The 19,136-nt window shown below is 46.3% G+C and overlaps 1 protein-coding gene across 3 annotated transcripts; it reads left to right on the top strand.

Moving 5' to 3' along the window:
• The first annotated feature begins 1,959 nt into the window (after positions 1 to 1,959).
• TSEN15 (tRNA splicing endonuclease subunit 15) lies at positions 1,960 to 15,276 on the top strand. Of its 3 annotated transcripts, none has more exons than XR_014957095.1 (5): positions 1,963 to 2,141; positions 2,598 to 2,679; positions 3,977 to 4,112; positions 11,991 to 12,271; positions 13,784 to 15,276. XR_014957095.1 is itself a non-coding variant. In XM_021525122.3 (4 exons), exons 1-4 carry the CDS (start codon positions 1,986 to 1,988, stop codon positions 12,193 to 12,195), a joined length of 579 nt encoding a protein of 192 aa, XP_021380797.2. In that variant the 5' UTR covers positions 1,960 to 1,985; the 3' UTR covers positions 12,196 to 12,425. The 3 variants fall into 3 exon arrangements, 1 of the variants encoding a protein (XP_021380797.2); XR_014957096.1 differs by lacking the exon at positions 13,784 to 15,276 and adding an exon at positions 12,690 to 13,777; XM_021525122.3 differs by lacking the exon at positions 13,784 to 15,276 and having other exon boundaries at positions 1,960 to 2,141; positions 11,991 to 12,425.
• Positions 15,277 to 19,136: the final 3,860 nt, after the last annotated feature.

Raw genomic sequence — 19,136 nt, forward strand, 5'->3', positions numbered from 1 at the left:
AAGAGAAAGAAGTCAGCTCAGCTTCATCTCTCACTCCCAGTCACACACAGCTGGGCAAAGTTTGGAGAGCTCAGGTAAACAGTTACCTGGCAATTTGTGTCATTCCAACACCTATAAATGTGTATTGACTTCATGTCCACGTACAAAGAAATCTGTACTCATTCTGACTTCTTTATTGGTGGCCAAAATTGTATCCTGTGGGGTTTTTTTTAAGCCCAGACTCCATCCTGCTGTGACAAGACAATGAGCCACTCTTTGAGGGAGAAATGGCTTTTTGCAGATGTCCCACAGAAATCAATTTAAGCCATTTGTTTCAGCCTCCTCTAAATATCTACACCAAACAAGGAGATTCCAACTATGACAACTGTCTCTGGCAGAGGCATAGTCCCTCGGTTTGGCAGGTGACAAATTCTCTCTGAGGCAGATTTCTTCTAAATTGTTTCCCACATTGAGGAAATCAGAGGTTCCATCCTGCTGATGTAAATTGACTCATCTATAGATTGATGTGGATCCATCTCCTTTCACTTGCTTCTTCACCTCTAAGAACTGAAATCCATCCAATTATTTTCCCAGCAGTAGAGTGAACCACTGTTGCCAGCTCTTCCATTAAAGTCTTGGAGACTGGATTTTTTTATCCCATCTAACTATCTATTCTGTGCCCAGGGAACTGAAGTGCTGGCTAACACCATACTTTTTAAGCAGCCAGAATGGCTGCTCCTTTTACCACAAAATTCCTTGAATTAGATTGGCCCAAATATGACTTCCTGTGCCTGCAAACCACGTACAATTGATGTGTTACATACATATGGACCAATTTTCACTGATGCTTTATTAGAGAATTGTGGGAACTCAAAATGTCTCTCAGACATTTTTAGAGGTTCCAGGCCTTGGTCAGAAGCATTCTAGACCCTGGCAGACAGCTGAAAAACAACTGTGATTTTGAGTTTGAGCCATGGAATGAATTACCAACTTTGGAGGTGGAACGAGCAGTCACAAAAGGTTAGATAGTATAGTAAAAGTAGTTACAAAGTAGAGGGGAAATTTTTTTAATACTGTACAGGGGGGTTTTAACACATGTACAGGGGGGTTTTCACTTTGTACATGGGGGTCAGAAGTTCTAAGATGGAGGAAAGTGGGCTGAACCCATCCTTCTTCCTTCTTCTTCCTTACCTCCATGTTCTTGGTGATGTTGGCACTCACAGATTGGTTTAGAGTAGAAAAACACTTGGTAACGTAGGTAGTAGGTATTGGGGAATAATTGTAAACATGTTATACGTAATATATCTTATAAAAGATAGCAGCAACCCTGGGCGGAGAGAGAGATGAAGAAGACAGCAGATAGAGAGGATGTCAGGGTGTGTGTGTGCCTCTACCCAGGCCGCTGATCAAATAGCCGCAGTCCAAGAACATAATCTGTTAGATAACTAGCAATAAACTGCCTTGAGACCGAACAGCAAGAGCCTGCGGAGTTTTTCTTTGGAAGCACGGGTTGGAGGAGGAATTTCACCACCACATGTGGCCCTAAAGCAAGGCCGGGGTTCTCACAGAGAATAGCCACTGTTTAAAATTTATCAGAAGAGTCACCGAGGCAGATGGTGATGATAAGCCAGAGCTGGGACACTTGGCATTAGGCAAAGTCAGAGATATTTCTAGTAAAGCAGTCCAAAGTGCTTTTAATGGCAATACCTTGAAGGCATGTCCCTTATGCAGTCTAGCAAAGCTCTGGACATTGCAGGTTGGTAATGCTTTGGAGCTTTTGGGAGAAGGGACCTTGAAAGGAATATATGTGTCTCTACACACAAATATTATATACATATGTTTAATTTGAAGGGTTCAAAGCGGCGCCTTTGGCCGCGGCGGGTGGCGGGGCGGGGAGGTGGGAACGGAGCGGAGGCGGAACGGTCGGGGCGGCGCGGCGGTTTCCGGGGAGCGCAGCTGCGCGGCGCCGCCCGGAGTGAAGCCGCGGTGCACACGGGCGGGCGAGCATGGCGGCGGCGGCCGGGCCGGGCGGGAGCGGCGTTTGCCCGGCCCCGGGGGGCACCGATCCGGGCCAGGGCTCCTCCGCCGCCGGGAGGGGCCCGGGGGCACAGGGCAGCTGGTCGGGGGCGGCTGGCGGCAATTGGATCACGGCTCACCCCACGGTAGGCCGGCGCGGGGTCCCTCGGGGGTGCCGCTCCCCCGCCCGGCCCTGCAGGATTCTCCCCTCGCGGCTCTCGAGGTGCTCTCCCCAGGAGGGCCCTGCGGGGAGATGCCCATATAATCTGTTTTATTGGGTTTGTCGAGGGGGGCTCGGCCGGTGGAGTATTTGGGGAATGCTACTGCCAGCAGGGGCGGAGGTTATAAACCATGGGATCCCAGCTGGGAAATGTAAATACCTTAAACTTCGACTCCATTTTTTACCACACCGAAAACATGGAGGTGTTTAATTTGGCCATCATCTTATGTTGATGTGTTGCAGCAGAAATGGGTAGAATTATTTACCCAACATGGGTAAAATTCTACAAAGCTAGAGCTGTTCCAGAAATAGTGGTGACTCCTCTTGTGTTTGTTTATTCTGCTTACTTTTTTTATCACCAACATTCCTCTTTGGGTCTCAGTTCACAGAAATGATGTCACTCGATGTATCTGACAGCACTCAAGTCTACGCTGCCTTTTTGGTATACCTGGACCTCTTGGAAGGTAAGTGGGGGCAGTGACTGGATCCCAATGCCCTTAGGAGCTGTTAAATTCATTGTTTGCACTGGGACAGGACCTCTCCTTCCAAAGTCCTTGGTGCCACTTTTGAGACCTTTTGTGCTTCAGGTTTCTGTCCTCTGCCTCCCTGGAGCCTGTGCAAAGATGAGGGCCCCTTTCATCCAGCACTTCCAGGTGCAGGGTCAGGGAAAAGGCAGTCAGCATGGAAAGAAAAGCAAAAGAGGAGTAGGGGGAGGAAAGGAATGTAGGAAGGTGAAGTGGCAAATTCACTGGTTGAGCTTTTAATAGTCCTCACTTGTAGATTAAAGTGAAGTTCCTCAATCACTGTGTTTCACTAAAGTCACCATTTAGCACATGGCTGCTGTGTGCTGGCCTGTTTTCTGGAAAGGGCAGTGGTTCCTCTAGCAAAAAAGATCATTTGCAAGTGTGGTCGCAGTAACTAATAACCATTGTAGTAATTGTGTAACAATATAGTAATTTATACAATAAATTGTAGGTGTTGTGCTCAGGGCCATGGCTTGGTGGAGGATCTGGCAGTGTCAGGTCACTGGTGGGACTCCATGATCTTGGAAAGCTTTTCTGGCCAAAATGGTCCTGTGAAATCCAGTGTAGTCTGCTGGTGTCTGCTCACAGTGGAGCAGGGTTATGTGATATATAAACTTCTGCCTGGCTTCTTCCAAGTTGGCTTTATTGAAAAGGGGCTGTGAGTAGGCAGCCAGCCAGCCTAAGAAAAATATTTCAGTTTTGCTTGGAGACTGGTGTTTCTCAAGGTCAGGGATGGGAGGGATTTTACAGTCCAGAAATTACTGCGTCTGTTGCTGTTACAACTCTGAAGGAAATGCCTTAATAGACTTTAAAAGAAGATTTTTGTAGTTGAGCAGCAAAAGCTTCATCCTTATCCCTTCAGCAGGAGGTGAGAACTGTGTATGATCATTAACCATGCTTTTAGCACCTGCTGCTTCACAGATCAGGGTGCTGAGTCAGATGACTAAAGCTGTGTGGTTTTATCTTCTTTTTGCCTTTTGCAGAGCAGTTTTGTCAGACAGCTCACTTCACCACCCATCAGTGCAGCTCTGGAGCCAGCAGGCTGCTCCTGCTCCTTGGGTTTCTTTAGCAGGATTGCTTCTCAGGAGGGGAGTTTGGCAGATGAATGGAGTTTTCTGTGAAGAAAGGGAGGGAAAACAAAACCTTAGATGTTAACTTAGATACTGCATTTGTTATTTGACTGATTAAAACGTGTGTTTTGTGTTCTGCCCCTCTCATCCCCAACGGACCTTTCCAGGGAGGAACTGGCATGAGGTGCAGCCGGTGGGCGTGGCAGAGCTGCAGCTGGTGTGTTTGCATGCCCGGGCCAGAGAGCAGGAGGGGCTCCAGGTGATGGTGCCAGTGCCTGCACACATCCTGATCAGCCACGACAGGTGAGGTGTGCTCAGCGCTTGTCTCGGCTTCCCACTGACAGAAAATGGAGCACAGCAACATTTTACAGGCTGGTGATGGCTTGGTCAAGAGGGGAAGGAGGAGCAAATAGAGGAATATCAGAGGAAAGCAGCCTCTCAGCCTGTAAGCAGAGTTATTTTGGGTTCTGCAGACACACAGGCAGCTTGGAACATTAAGGAGACCTCAGCTTTGCATCAGTCTCTGCCTCGCCCTGTCTGGAAGTGGTTCTTGGAGGTCAAGCAGAAACTGATGCCCACTGATAAACACTTCCTGTTGTCTGGAGTTGCATATGTGCTAGGAGATAACAGTGGACACCAAAGTATGTGTTTGAGAGGCAAGGTTAGAACACAAGGCCTTCACAGCTTATGTTTTGAACATTCCTGTGCTGATTTTGTACCCCTGGAAATGTACGATGCTTTCTGAGCTGCTGGACTTGAAAGGACCTAAGAGGAAAGAAATCCTCTTGGAGCTGCCTAAGAATCAGCTTTTTTATTATCAGATTTGTGGATAAGCCTTGTATGGTTTGCTTTGCTTTTGTTTTCAAACTATAATTTGGTTACTTTGAACAGGAAACTCCTCTCACTTTACATCTAGAGTCTCATGTGCCTGTGGTTTTTGACTTGATTTCCTCACACATGCAAGAGCAATTCTTCGAGCAGAAGACAGCACAGCCATGAATTTGTTACATTACAGATATTTACAGCCTTGAACACTTCCACTTCAGTAGTTTTACAGTCTCTTTTAACTGGCCCCTAGAGCAGCCTCAGACACACGGTCTGATTTACTCTCTGATAAAGGCTGCCTTCTATGGATGGTATTTGCCATGATGACTCTGAAGGCCTGAACTATTTCAGAGGCATCACATGGTTGTACATTTTTCAGTTTCTTCTGTTCCCACTCCTGCTAGGAGCTGGCTCGGGCTGGCTTTACAAATCTTGCTGTTTTTGCTGCTTCCTCTTGCTCTGTGGGCAGCAGCCTGACACAGTGGTAGGTGGCTAATTAATTGCACTTATTAGATGTGTGTGTGCACTCTAGGAGCGATGTTTCTGCTTTTCATTTTGGGTTTTAGAAGTGACAGATCTTGCTAGCAGACTTTCACCATAATTTTACTGTTTGTTGGGTGAGGGGGAAGAAAATTACTTACTAGATATTGATGGGGTTCAGTACTGTGTTTGTGCTGAAAAAGATACTATATTTGCAAGTATTGGTCAATTACTCCTGGGAGCTTGCTGATGTGAACTCCACAGAAGAGGAAAGCTGCTGAGAGGCCTTGCAGGGTGAAGTGCTGAGTGTCATTCAGCCTGTCTGCAAGCAGGAGATGTGTGTGAATGAAAGGGACACACTGCAGCTCTCAGCTCACACAATATTTTAGGTGGAAGTAGAAGGCAGCCAGTGAGCATGTGGGATCTTTGAGGAATTCCACCTACAAGCTGAGCTGTTGTGCTTGGTTAATACAGTGTGTTTCCACCTGGGCTGAAAACTTGGATTCCTGGCATTGGGTAAGTATTAGGAGTATGTTCTGATTGACTTTTAATGACAGATATTCCAGTGCATGCATGCCCTATCTTATTCTGTGTCATTGGAGCTTTTCACAGGGAGCCTCTGCACTTGTTTGTTCTGTGGTGATGCTGTTTGCTCTGCTCCTGGCACCAGAATGTCTGGAATCTAGTACTGGAAGGATGTGTGTGTGGAGAGGCAGAAAGTGAATGCATCACATTGATTAAAAGTACAGTTTGTAACCAGAGTTTGCTGCAGAGCAATGACACAGAGTGTGCTGTCACTAAAATGAGCTGGATCCCAGGCTGCAGTGCCAGCTGTGTCCATAGAGGCCTGTATGTGTTCAATAGCCAGGATGTTGTAAGGCTGGGAGGTTGTATTTGTGTACAACACTTGTATTTGTGATATTGGAGGTGTATCTGCATTTTGTTCAAAGCAGCACTGTGTGTTTTTGTGTTACCTGCTAAAAGCAGGGGAGGAGGTATGAGTACAAGTGAATGTAGGTCACTTAGTGTTGAAAATAAGCACTTGGAGGGATTTGGGAAGATGAAAATGTTCTGTCTCTATTCTGGGCCTGGAATTGTGCTAACTGCAAAAGAAGCCAGTAACAGCAGCATTTATGGGCAGCACTTGCTTGTTTAGCCAGTAGGGTTTGGAAGTGACACCTTGAAATCAGACTTCATCTTCCTTCTGCTCTGTGTTTTTCTTATTGGTAGAATAAAGAAAGTTGTTCACTGGAAAAAAATAGATTTTAGTACTACGTATGTGCTAAAAAAGATCTCACATTTTGCCAGTATTAGTCACTCTTGTGGGCTTGGTCTTTCAGAGAAATGTAGTGATGGTTCCCTGCTTGAAATCCATGTCAGCCAAGCTCTGCCTTCCCTGGTGTCTCTTGAAGTTCCCAACTTGGCTAAGTGTGTCCTTAAATGGCCACAGGAAAGTTGCTGTGGAAATTACCAGCAGGACACCTAGGCAAATGACAAATATGAGTGCCCTACAAAAAATAAAATCTATTCAATGTTTTTTAGCCAATTACAAGATTTCATCCTGTCTAGTTTGAGCATGACTGTTAAGTGCTGAAGGCAAAAGCTGTTCTACTTCCTAAGCTCACTGTCCACTTCTGCAGAGCTGGGTGGAAGCTGCTTGTCCAGCTGTGGCGGGGTAGGGCTACACAGGAACCCAATAAATTAGAGAATTATTGTCTGTGGAGCAAAGAGTCTTGAGAAGTGGCTTTGTGCTCTGTGTATTCTTCAGATGAAGATGGCTGAATCTTCTGTGAGCGAAGCCCTGCGGAATACGATGCAATTCCTGTCTGTCTTGGCCTGCTGTGACCCACACACAGCTGGCTGAGGCTTGGAGAGCCTCTGAATTCAGCAGGGACTGAAGGAGTTTGCAGGTGCACAGGCTGGGGTGTGTTTGCTGCTCACCACAACACCTCAGTGCATGCCAAGTACCTCGTTGTCAGTGCATTCCACAACTGTGGCTCCCCACTGTGGAGGAAGCAGTGAATCCTGGGAGTGCTGCTTCACAGCTGGCAGAAATAACTTGCAGAAACCAAGCTCAGCAAATCAGGAGAGCTCACAGCGTTGGCAGCTGGATTTTTAGGTAGCCTGGAAGCCTTGAGCCTTCAGGGACCAGGGAGTTAGGTCCCAGATCTAATAGAATTGGGCACTGTTTGTCCTAGACGAATAACTCTGTCTAAGCAGAATGTTGCAGATAAACTGTCAGATAAAATGACATGTCACTGCTCTGTTTGTATTTTATGTACAAGTGTTGTAAATGAAGGATGAAGTTGCCTTAGGTCATGAAGACCTGTGAAGTTGGGAAAGGCTTATTCTGTTAAAATGCTAACTTACTTAAGAAAGCAATACATAAATGTTTTGTTTTAAAGCTGATAATCATCCTGAGAAGGAAATAGGAGGACTGGAATTTACTGTCTTCAAAGTCTGTAGACTTTGAAATAAATCTTGCTATAAACTGAAAAATCCTGTTATTTTAAAGCACTGGAAGTGTGACATGCATCTTGCATCTTCTTCACAGTTTTGTCAGTAATTCTCTTGCTAAAAGCATAATTTACTCATGCAGTAAGTCACACATTGAAAATATAATTGGTGGCTCCTAAAAGTATGCTCTTTATTAGTATTTTTATTTAAATTTAAATTTATTTTTAAGTTTTTATTTAAATTTAATATTTTAAATAAGACTGCAGCTCCCACAGCAGAGTGGGTTATGCAGTACTGTGGTTGAACATCCAGTAGTAAATGTGTCCTACTGAACTTTGATTCCTCCCATTTGTGTGGTTTCTCTTGTTTTCTCCTTGAACTTCCATGGGAAAAGATCTTTATATTCCTCGGGGCTTCAATTCCTTCTCCTGACCAGTGTGGCATGTGCTGTTTTATTTGCATTTTTTTCCTTTCCATTACAAAAACTGAATTTCTTCTAGCATTCCCTGTTTATGTGTTTTGGGAACAAATCCCAAGGAACAGCGGTGTGCATTTACACCTTCTCTCAGTCCCTTGTGCTCCTTCCCACATATTTCAAGGCACTGGGTTAATGCTGCTGCCTGCCCTGCAGCAGGGTCTGGAGCAGCATTCCTGATGTGCTAAAGTTTGCACACCAGTGCTGGCTAAATCCATGGAATTGTGCTCTCTGGGAGGTTCCTGGTGCTGGCCCAGGCTGGGACAATGGCACGCTCCAGTGCCTGGGGTAATGATCTCTGCAGTGGCACAGAGAACAACTTGTGTGCACTCTGCAGCCCTGCCTGGCCAGCAGGGGAGGGAGCTGCTCAGGCTGGCCAAGCCTGCAAGGAATTATTCATCCAAGTATAAAGGGCAGATTGAAAGCCTTTGGCTTTTATGGGATGGAAGGCAGTAGTTCCATTTCAGCTCAATGGAGCTCTATGCAACCTCCATAAAACTGCTCTGAGCTTGCAGAGGGATGCTGCTTCTCAGAGGCATTGCATGGGATGTGTCTCTGAAATGCTCTTTTGTTCATCACAGAACTTGCTGCTTGAATTCTTTATGATTCTGCCCTTGGTTGTTTCTTGCAGAGTCAGTTGAAACCTCAGGGTCACCAGCTGTACACCTGGTTCTTCCTCCCAGAGGAAAGGGCAGTGTTATTTTGTTAGGAGCAGATACTTGGAAACACAGCACAGATTTCTGATGGGTGGTGTGGGTCTACGTAGTGCAAAATTAAGATGGGGAAAGGATGCATTTCTAATACACTTTACATTAGAAAAAGGGCTCAGAAAAGGCTTCCTGGTTATCTACAGGGTGCTGGGGAATGTTGGTGGTCAAGGCTGTTGGTATCTGCCAGACTGCTGGATGCACTGAATTCCTGTGTTCCACTGATGTTTGACGCTTTCAGAAACATTAAATCCACTTTTATGTAAGCAAATTCATCTTTATAGTTGTCATCACCTGTATGGTGTAGCAGATTGTACTGGTCACTTATTGGTAGCCATTAACTGGGTAATTTAAATGAGCTGGCTCTGTTGGGTAGTGTTAGCACATGGGCTTCTTGCCTAGGACTTTATTTCCATCATTGACTGCAGCTGCTTGTGAGATGGGCAGCCTTGAAATAAAGGGTTCTTGCCTGGTTTAGGATGTCCAATGTGCATTCTTTGAGTTTCAGAAGACCAACAAGGCTTCATGCTTTCTTTATTTTTCCATAGGCAGCATTAGATGCATTAAAAATATTAAAAAAGCTGTACCTTTCCTGCAGTATTTCATCTTCCTGCTTGTGGCAGGCAGCAAGCACAGTAAAATCAGAGGTTCCATGGCTCCTTTGCTCCATTGCTCCTGGTGCAGAGGAACGTTGTGATCAGGCTGGACACAGAGGCTGCTGGGGATGCCTTCAGGGGAGGAGAGCAAGGGATGACGTCTGAAACAGACTTCCTGAATTCCAAAGCTTATCCCTTTAAATGATAGCCTCTCACTGCTTTGCAGATGTGCTGCAGTGCACTGTGGCTACTGTGGTATGCATGAATGAGAGCCCTTGTCTTGGGGCTGCCTGTGTGGAGGGAGGAGGGAAGGGGAAAAGAGTGCATTTGCAGTTGTCATTCTTCATCTCTGGACAGCAGAGTTAGCAGATCATCTTGATGCAATGGCATGTCTTGGTGGTCCTTACATAAATCCTGGAACTCTTGTCTCCTGAAAAGGAAGAAGAAATGTCATTAATCTGTTGTCAGGACCTGGCTGCTTTTAGGATCATGGGGCATCTTCAAAGTCCTAGTTGCTGAATAGGGGGAAATAAAGTCTTAGGTGTTTGTGCTTGGCAGTATAAGAAGAAATCGTGAGTATCAGAAATGTAGATGTAAGGCCTCACTGTTCCATCCCTCCTCCTAATAGACTATGAGGAAAACCAGTGACAGGTATTAAAGAAAATAGGAAGGAGCTTCTGCCCTGGTTGACAGGTGAATCCAGGCCTCTGCCTGAGTCTGCTCTCAGATACATCATGCACACTCAACACAAGTTTGGTTTCTTCGGCTCCCAAAATATCTCTCCTGGGTAGCTGTGCCCTTTAATTTGGCATTTTATCATTAATTCTATATTTCATTCAGGAGAAAGAGATCAATGTCCCCTGCTTCATGGCTCATTCTTTCCTCACAGGGTCTCTGCCAGCAGTCTGCCAGCTTGGAGCTTTCTCCAGACATTTGGCTGCTGAGTGTGGGCAGGCCCTGGCACAGCTGCCCAGTGAAGCTATGGCTGCCCCATCCCTGGAAGTGTCCAAGGCCAGGTTGGATGGGGCTTGGTGCAAACTGGGATAATGGAAATGACCCTGCCCATGGATGGAGCTTTGAGGTTCCCTCCAAACCAAATTATTTCATGATTCTGCGTGTGGCAATTGCCTTTTTACTCTTTGCATGTATCAGAAGGAGATCTGTAATCTTTCCCCAGGCTCTTGTCCCCTGCCAGGGCTTTGGCAGGACTTTTTGGTGCTGGGGGTTCCTCTGCACAGGGGCTGGAAATGGCAGGAGCCAGAGGTTCTGAGCACAGAGTAAGTTACCTGCCAATTCAACCTGCATCCAGAGCCTGCTGAGGTGCCAGTGAGCACAGGAGCAGATGCCCCATTACCTGAAGGAGTCTCTTGCAGTGTCTTTCCTTTGCCAGTGGCCAGCACAGTCTCTCCCACTCTTTTTGTTGTGTTGTTAGGAAATGTGCTGATGTGGGAGGGCTAGCATAGTGCTTTTCCCAGCCGTCTCTCTCTGTTGCATGAAGTAAATGGGTTGTGTTGCCTTGCTGTGTGCCTGGGCCAGTGGTGCAGGCAGGAGGAGAGGCCCTCCTGAATTTACCAGGCTAGATTATGCACAGCTCAGAACACAGATGGATCCTTAAGAAGGTCATGGGCTTAACAGCGAGGCTTTCCAGGCTGCTGCTCATTCTCTGCCACATTCCATTTGGCTTTTATTAGAGGATCAAAGGGGTTCTGAGGAAAGATGGTGATTGAAGTCTGAAAGCTGCTGCCTTTAGAGACAGCTCTGTTTCCATCTGCAGTGCCTGGCCTCAGAGCTGCCTGTGCTCTGCAGGGTGCAGGAAGCCAGGACTGGTTTATCCTGGTGCACAGCTGAACTCCCCCTGGAATGTAACCTGTCCCAGCAATCTCAGAGGAGCCCTTTTGCACCTGATGTGTGGGGAAAGGGTTCATCTCTGGTCACCACACTCCTTCAGAACTTGCTCCCCAGTCAGACCAGGAATCCAGGAACTCCAGGGATCAGTGTTGTCCTGAGCTCTGAACCATAAAGTAACTGGCATGTTACTCTTAAAATAAGCTAAACAGGAAAAATTGCATAACTTTGTCTTGAGCTTTTAAGGAGGACATTATTTGGGCTGACTGTTCTGAAGAAGAGCATTAGTCTTGTGGCTTCTAGTCTAGACAGGGAGGTAGAGAAACCTGGCTTGGGCTCCTGGGCCTTCCACAGTCTGGCAGAGACCTGTGGCACAAGGACTGGAAGACTTACCTCTGCAAATGAAACAAGTCTTAATTATTCAGTTCTTCAACTGATCACCAGGTGCTACTTAATTAGATTTCTTATAAGTCTGCTGAAAATAGGGCCAGTAGAGATTGCTGTACTGGGATTGTGGTGGATGAGGGATGGCTGAAGCACGTGCACACGAGTACACCTAAACAAAGCTTAAAAGCATGTGTTGAGCCATTTCCAGCAGAGATGTGTGTAACTGATTCTGTTATTTTCTTTTGTTGCTTGATTACACAACTTTGGATTTTTATTAGAACAGATATTATGCTCACTTTAGTGAAGACAAGTGTGCAGAGTGAAAACAGGCTGAACAAAAATGGTGCTATTCTAGCTTTGTGCCATCCTAGGTCGTTGTGAACTCCTGAGTGATTTTTTTCTCTCCTAGGTTAAGGGAAATACTGAAGAAAGCCTCTCTCCCTCCAGAGGATCCCGACACCCTGCTGTCAGTTACCTTGGCCATAGTTGAGACAGACTCCACAATAGTCTACTATAAAATGACTGATGGCTTTGTAATGTCAGATCCTCCTGATGATACCGAAGATGTGGATAATAAACAGTGGAGGAAGAAAAGAAAGAAACTTCTCAAATAAGTGGGGCAGAGAAAACAAAACGTTGCTTGAACTCCTGTGCTCAAACCCAAACAAATGCAGGAACTGATGTGTGTGGGTAAGTGGTGTGCTGAAGTCTGCCTTGGCATACCAAGGATGTGTTCAGGGAGAGCAGAGGCTTGTGCAGCTGCACTGTGATGAAATGCCATTTGAGGTATGCTTTGACACAGATTAGTCCTGGCTAATAAATATTCTTGGGAAGTGTTTGCAAAGCCTGTGTTTCCTCTCTATCTGGTCAGGCACATAACAGAATAAACACATCCTTACCCATACTGTAAATATTGGTTACAGGTAAGTCTGAAGGGCTTGTGGCAGGACTGAAGGGCTTTGTAGTTTACAGAGTGTCTTTGTCTTAGCCCTGTCAGAAGCACTCATGCTGCCCCCCAGGTTACATTTCTGAACTTTGCTTTTTTCCTTCTGCTTTTGGAGAAAAGGCTCTTCCAAGAAATACCTTATTTTAATTTTTTCCCCTACAGAGGAAAACTGATTATAGCAGCACCAGAGGCAACTAAACCATCAAAGTATGTCACCATCTATGGGATCTGTAAGAGCACACCAGTTACCTGCTTCAGGCACCAACTAGGATTCTAAAGCCATTGGCATTCCTAGGATTTATTTTGTCTTTGGACACAGCTTCTGCATAATGGAAGTGATTGCCCAGGAGGTGCTTAGCTTGGAGTTAAGACAAAAAAATCTGACTTTTAGTTACTTCTGCAGGAATTTTCCACGTCTTTTGCATGAAGATCTTCTCCAGGTTAAACTTAAGAGTTCCCTGGCATTCAAATAACATCCCAGAGCAGCTTCTTGAGCACAGGATTGTCTGTGTGACAGCTGTATGGCCAAGGATCAAATATTCAGAAGGTGAAGTACAAGAGTAGAAGAATGGGAGAGGATCTGAAAAACCAAGCTGGAAGTGAAAGACAATTTAAGCATTGCTATCTTTGGGACTAGAGTGGGTGTTTCTGTTGCTGTGGAGCTTGATGCTAGTTTGGCCAGATGTGCTGGGTGGCAGAATGATCTTGCAGGGAGTCCTGCACACCCTTGGAGGAGGTGTGTCACTGTCACACAGCTCTGCAGGACACTTTTATCCCAATACAGCCAGGGCAGACTCACCCATCTGTGGGTTTCAGTCATGGAGAAAAAGAGTTTTTGCCTTTCTTAGCATTGCTCCCCTCGTGGAGGAAACCATTGTTTTCCTTTGGTGTGATGCTGTCCTGCCTTGAAGGGTGCCCTGTGTGCTGACTCGTGCCATGCTGCATGACCTTTATGTTGGTATTTCCTGGGATCCATGGCTTATTCCATGGAGCAGGTGTTACACCTGGCTAGGCTGCGTGCTAGGCTTGTCCTTGTTACAAGCTGGGAAGTACTTCAGCCCTGCAGGAAAAGAGCTGGTTTGTGTGAAGGAGGCTGTAACAGATGTGGCAGATCTGGTATTTAAGAGACACATGCTTAACCCTAAAAGCAAATTCCTTTGCATTTGCTTCAGTTTCTGGGAAATACTGCCAGTTTGCAGTTTGCATGACTGATGCTTGGCTTTACCTAAACTTCATTTTATCATTTCTGTTCACAGAAAGAAGAGCCTCATAACTTGAGCCTCCTTTTCTATACACTGAAAATTGCTGACCCAGCTTCATGGGTCAGATTGGAGAAACTGCGTCTGAAGGCTTTGATTTCTGTTTCTTCTTGTGTCCCACTGAGAAATGATTATATAGGCTTTTTTCCAGCCTCCTTAGATTATGGTGGCTTTATTTCTGAGGGGAAAAAAACCAGAGAAGAACTAATAATATCACAGCACTGTTTGTCCCATAGGTATTACAGTATAAACACAGGGATCTTAAATAACCTTGGAGCCAGCTGTGCTGCTCCTTTACATTCCACTGAAGTATTTCTCTCTGTCAAATCAACAACACACAGACTGAAGCCTCTGGTCTTCCAGGCATTGAATAAAGATGGGAAGAGACTTCCTGTAGAAGTATATCAGTTCAGAGCAGTAGCTCATTAACATTCCTGAATCCACAGCATCTTGGTCCTGTGCTCAAAGTGTTCGAGCATAACTCTGCTTTAAGTGTTTGTGAGACATCCATGGAAGTGTGAGAGCCATGACACTGCTGCCAATCCAGCACTTACTTCAGCCCAGAAGATTTTGCAGGCTCCATACTGCTGTCTTCTGGAGTTTTTTCAGGTTTTATTTCCAAGTGCAGCTTGATACGTTTCACTGAATGCCCCTGACCAACAGAAGGTGTTTGAAGATCTGGAGAGGATCATTTTGCAGTAGATTATTGTTCCAAGCCTTTCCTCTCTGCGGAGGGATGTTTGCATTGATGCTTCCCCACCGAGTCAAGAATGACAGAAAAGCAAAGGGCTGTTTTGGCCTGGCTTTGGCAGTGAGACTCTTACATAAGGGAGCCCTTGCTTATGCAGCCCGTGTCTCCTTGAGGCACTGCTGGCACCATCACCCACCTCTCCCGGATGCAGCCGCACTGTTTGCAGCGCACACAGAACATTTTGTGCAAATAAATGCTGGTGGAGAGGCAGGAGAGCCTTGTCACGTCCATGAGGAGGAGCTGTGCTGGTCAGCAGTGGCCAAGAGCTCCCACAGCCCTTTGTGAGCCCACCCTGAGCATCAGGGGCTGTTTGGGCAGCAGCTGTTCCCCTGGGAGTCTCCCAGGCCTTGTGGCTATGTGTGCTCTGGGCCAGTGCAGGAATCTGGCTCAGCATGCATCTCTGCTTCCAGGGCATGCTGGTATGGCAGCGAGGCAGAGGTCAGGTAAAGGGGTGTTGCTTCCACATCTTAAGCACAATCCCCCTCTATGAAGTGCCCCTCAGCATCTCTACAACACTTCAGTTTCTCAGAAATCAGGAAGGAAGGAAGGAAGGAAGATGTGGACTCTTGTAACCCATCCTTGATCTTGGCACAATTTTAGACAGGATCTCCTGCTGGGACACAGCAGTTAGATAATAACACTGCTACTGCTAAAGCTAAGCCATCTGAATCTTCCTCTTTTCTGTCAGCAAAAGCTTTTTTGTTTATTTTTTTCCTAATAAAGAATCCATATGAATTTATTAATTGGCCTACTAGTGTTGCAGAGCTATGGAAATCAGATGTTTAATAGCTTGTGCAAGTAGTTTTCAGCATATTTTAGTAGAATCTAAATGCTGTCAACTAGCCTGCAAGCACTGTTCTGTGTAAATGGACTACTTTTTAACCTTCTCTAATCCTCTAGGGCCAGGACCTGAGGGAAGGCTGGAGATCAGGAAGAGGTTCTTCCCCAGAGGGTGCTGGCACTGCCCAGGCTCCCCAGGGAATGGGCACAGCCCCAAGGCTGCCAAAGCTCCAGGAGGGTTTGGACAACGCTCCCAGGGATGCACAGGGTGGGACTGTTGGGGTGTCCTGAGCCAGGAGTTGGACTGGATGACTGATCCTTGTGACTCCCTTCCCACTCAGGATATTTCATGCTTCTAAAAATAGCTGCAGCTCCTATTTCAGAGTATCCAGGGAGCTGATAGCTTTTCCCTTTAATTCCCTCATTTCTCAGATGCCCCCACTGAGACTTCACTCAATTAATGATGCTCTGACTCCTGCTCAGCTCCATGCTGGGTGTTGTGTTTGTAGCACCTGACAGAATTCATTGCCTGATGCCTCCTTAGCCATTCTTTGCACCCCAACCTGGCTACATGCTTCTCCTCATGTATCTCACCTGGCCATCAAGCTCTCAGTGCCAAACTAGAATGGCTCTGCTCATCTTTTTCATTGCTTTTTTATTTCCCCTATTTCTCACTGCTGTAGTCATCTCAGCAAATTTCTTACTATTGTTCACTGCCCTCTTGACCCACATTTCATACTCTTAGTTACCCTCAAATTTATCTTTCCAGGCTATCTGGAAATACCTCTGTATTTCCAAGTTTGCTGTCTTTTGCTGGGGTGCCTGGATGATCTATTAAGAGCCATCTATGCCTTTCTCTGCTCCAATCCAGGGACCAGCTGATCCTCTCAATTCCACCAGACCAATGCCATTTACCAGTAAAAACTCGGGTAAATTCTGAAGCAAAGTCTTGTGAGCCCTGTGCCAATGTCCAGCCAACACAGATTCACAGAATATCCTGAGCTGGAAGGGACCCTCAGGATCATCCAGTTCAGCCCCCGGTCCTGCCCAGACACCCCAACAATCCCACCCTGTGCATCCCTGGGATCGGTGTCCAAACCCTCCTGGAGCTCTGGCAGCCTCGGGGCCGTGCCCATTCCCTGGGGAGCCTGGGCAGTGCCAGCACCTCTGGGAAAGAGCCTTTCCCTGAGCTCCAGCCTGGCCCTGCCCTGGCACAGCTCCTGCCACTCCCTGGCTCCTGTCCCTGTCACAGGGAGCAGAGATCAAAAGCCCCTCTCTCCTGGAGAGCGCTGCCTGCAAAGGGCAGGGAGGCTGTCACCCTCCTTTCCATAATCCCAAATGGCCCCATTAACATCTGCCATGGATCTTCACTGGATAAATCTGCCGGCAGAGCCAGCTGGAACTGCTTTTAGTTCCTAAAACCAAAAGTCAGGTTGTGTCTGCACCAGAGGGCGCTTGGAGACTGCCAAGCCAGAGTCTTCCTCCTCTGGGAATGCTGGAGCTTTGCAGAACTGCCCTTACACACCACGCCTGCTTCTAAACAAAAAGAGCGGTGGGGGGGAAAGCCCTGTCAGCAGAAACACCTGCCATGGCAATTCTTCCTACCTGAAGGAAATGGTATTACATAAACCTTCCTGGAGAGGGACTTTGGACAAGGGAATGTCATGACAGGACAAGGGGGATGGCTTTAAGTTGACAGAGGGCAGGATTAGATGGGATATTGGGAAGGAATTGTTCCCTGTGAGGGTGCCCAGAGAAGCTGTGGCTGCCCCTGGATCCCTGGCAGTGTCCAAGGCCAGGCTGGACAGAGCTTGGAGCAACCTGGGCTAGTGGAAGGTGTCCCTGCCTGTGGGAGGGGATAGCCCTGGATGAGCCTTTCAGGCCAAACAGTTCCAGGATTTCGTGAAGCAGCAGCTTCTGCGGAGGCTGCAGGAATGCAGATCATACAGGGGTATGCATACACCAATTGTTGCCCACTTCTCCATCTATTAGCAGAAACCCAAGATTTTGGGGTGTTTCAATCCCTCCTGACCATCTGGATCCTCTGCAGCAGATTTTTTTCATCCCAGAGCTTGAGGCAGGGTGTGAAGCAAGGGCAGCTTCACCAAAAGTTACAGCAAAACACCACAAAAGAGTCTTTTAGCCAGCCAGCATTTCTCTGAATGCTTGCATGTCTTAGACACTGCAGTAGCCTCCAACTGAACAGCCAGCTTATCAGGCTTCTCAAGACCTACCCCACTGCTTGCCTGTTCCTATTTAATTCCTCCTCATATGGTATAAAATTATATCCTCTGTGTTAGGAGTTGACCCCAGCACAACAGTAATGCCAGCTACCCACCCACCTCCTGCCCAGAGCTTTGCAGTGCTCTTAGGTTTAGCTATGCATGTTTTGAAAGCCTAGAGTAAGTATCCAGAGGGAAAACTGCAGCTTGAAACTAGCCATAAAAGATCATATTCACTATAAAAGAACATAAGATGACATAAATAATACAATATTGTATAAAAGAAGTGGCTGAGAGAGATGAGAAATACTCGCTGTGCTTAAAAATGTTGCATTCTGCAGGAAATTGTAGAGTGAAAAAAGAAATTGGTCATTCTCCCAGGAAAATCTGATTTACTGAAAAAAATCAAAATTGAAAGTAGAAGAAGAGTAATAAATCACTTGGAGTCCAGCATTTAAAATACATTGCTTATTTTCCTGAGAGGAGAGTTGCTTGTAGTGAGGCATTTAAAATCATCCCTAGGAAGTGATGGGCTGAGCTGGTGCCCTGACCAAGGTAATGGTAAATCAAAATTATCCAAACAGAGTGGTTCTAATTATGGGCAAAATGGGTTTAGATGTGAGAGAGTGTAATAGATAAGGAAATGCTTAGAAGAGAAATAATGAGTCATAGATACCAAGGAAAGCATTTGAGTGGAAGGAGCTTGGTCATGGGTCTGGTATGGTTTGTGTTCTAATTGATAGTGTTGGACTAAACCTAAGCACAAAGTTGATGAAGTGACAAGGCAGCAAAAAATATGGAAAAATATGGAACTTCTGTGTTGTAAACTTTGTGTTCCAGATTAGGACAAATGGAAACCAGGCTTTGAACATATTGGCCATGCTCAGCAAAGGGCCACCACATAACAAGGCTGTGAGAAGACAACTTCAGGACGTCTCAGGCAAAACATTCCCAGCAGAGCTGTGCAGCCCAGTGGGCCCAGCAGTGAAGAAGGCACCTGCCAGCCTTGGGCAACCAGGGTCCATCAGCCAGGCTGGGCCACGGCGGGTCCCCCTAGAAGAGAGGTGTGCAGGGGTGGGTGCCCTCTGTGGGGTCAGAGAGCATGGCCAGACTTTACACAGGCATCTGCTCATGCTCAAAGGTTTGTTCCCCACCTGGTCTATAGTAAAAAAATGTGAACCCCAGATGTGGGAAGAAATGACGATGTCTGGCTCCAGATCAGAGGGCTGAAGGATAGCTTTATTAAAACTATACTATATTACATGAATATACTATTTAAAGAGATACTATACTATTCTACCTACTTATTTCTTTCTTTCTTACTTAGTTACCTAACTAACTCAAACTCGTGACTCTCTGCTGAGAGTCCAACACAGCTGGATCCATTGGTCACTGACCCCAAACAACCTTCACCAGAATCCAACCCAGCAATCACTGCAGGTAAACAATCTCCATGCCACATTCCATATGGGGAAACAAAGGAGCAGAGACAAAGATTGTTTTCTCTTCTTCTTCCTGTGCTTCTCCTGAGAGACAGAATTATGTCTCTCTGTCCAGAGAATGTGAATGTCACACTGTTCAAAGTCACTTTTCACAG

Source organism: Lonchura striata, chromosome 8, assembly GCF_050655825.1.
Source record: "Lonchura striata isolate lonStrDom1 chromosome 8, ASM5065582v1, whole genome shotgun sequence".
Lineage (NCBI taxonomy): Eukaryota > Metazoa > Chordata > Aves > Passeriformes > Estrildidae > Lonchura > Lonchura striata.

What these genes read in the sequence shown, in the direction of transcription:
- TSEN15 (XM_021525122.3), top strand. Translation starts at nt 1,986, where the DNA reads ATGGCGGCGGCGGCCGGGCCGGGCGGGAGCGGCGTTTGCCCGGCCCCG. An exon ending in GGATCACGGCTCACCCCACG is followed by an intron (nt 2,142 to 2,597) that starts GTAGGCCGGCGC and finishes TTTGGGTCTCAG; the next exon opens with TTCACAGAAATGATGTCACT. An exon ending in ATACCTGGACCTCTTGGAAG is followed by an intron (nt 2,680 to 3,976) that starts GTAAGTGGGGGC and finishes GGACCTTTCCAG; the next exon opens with GGAGGAACTGGCATGAGGTG.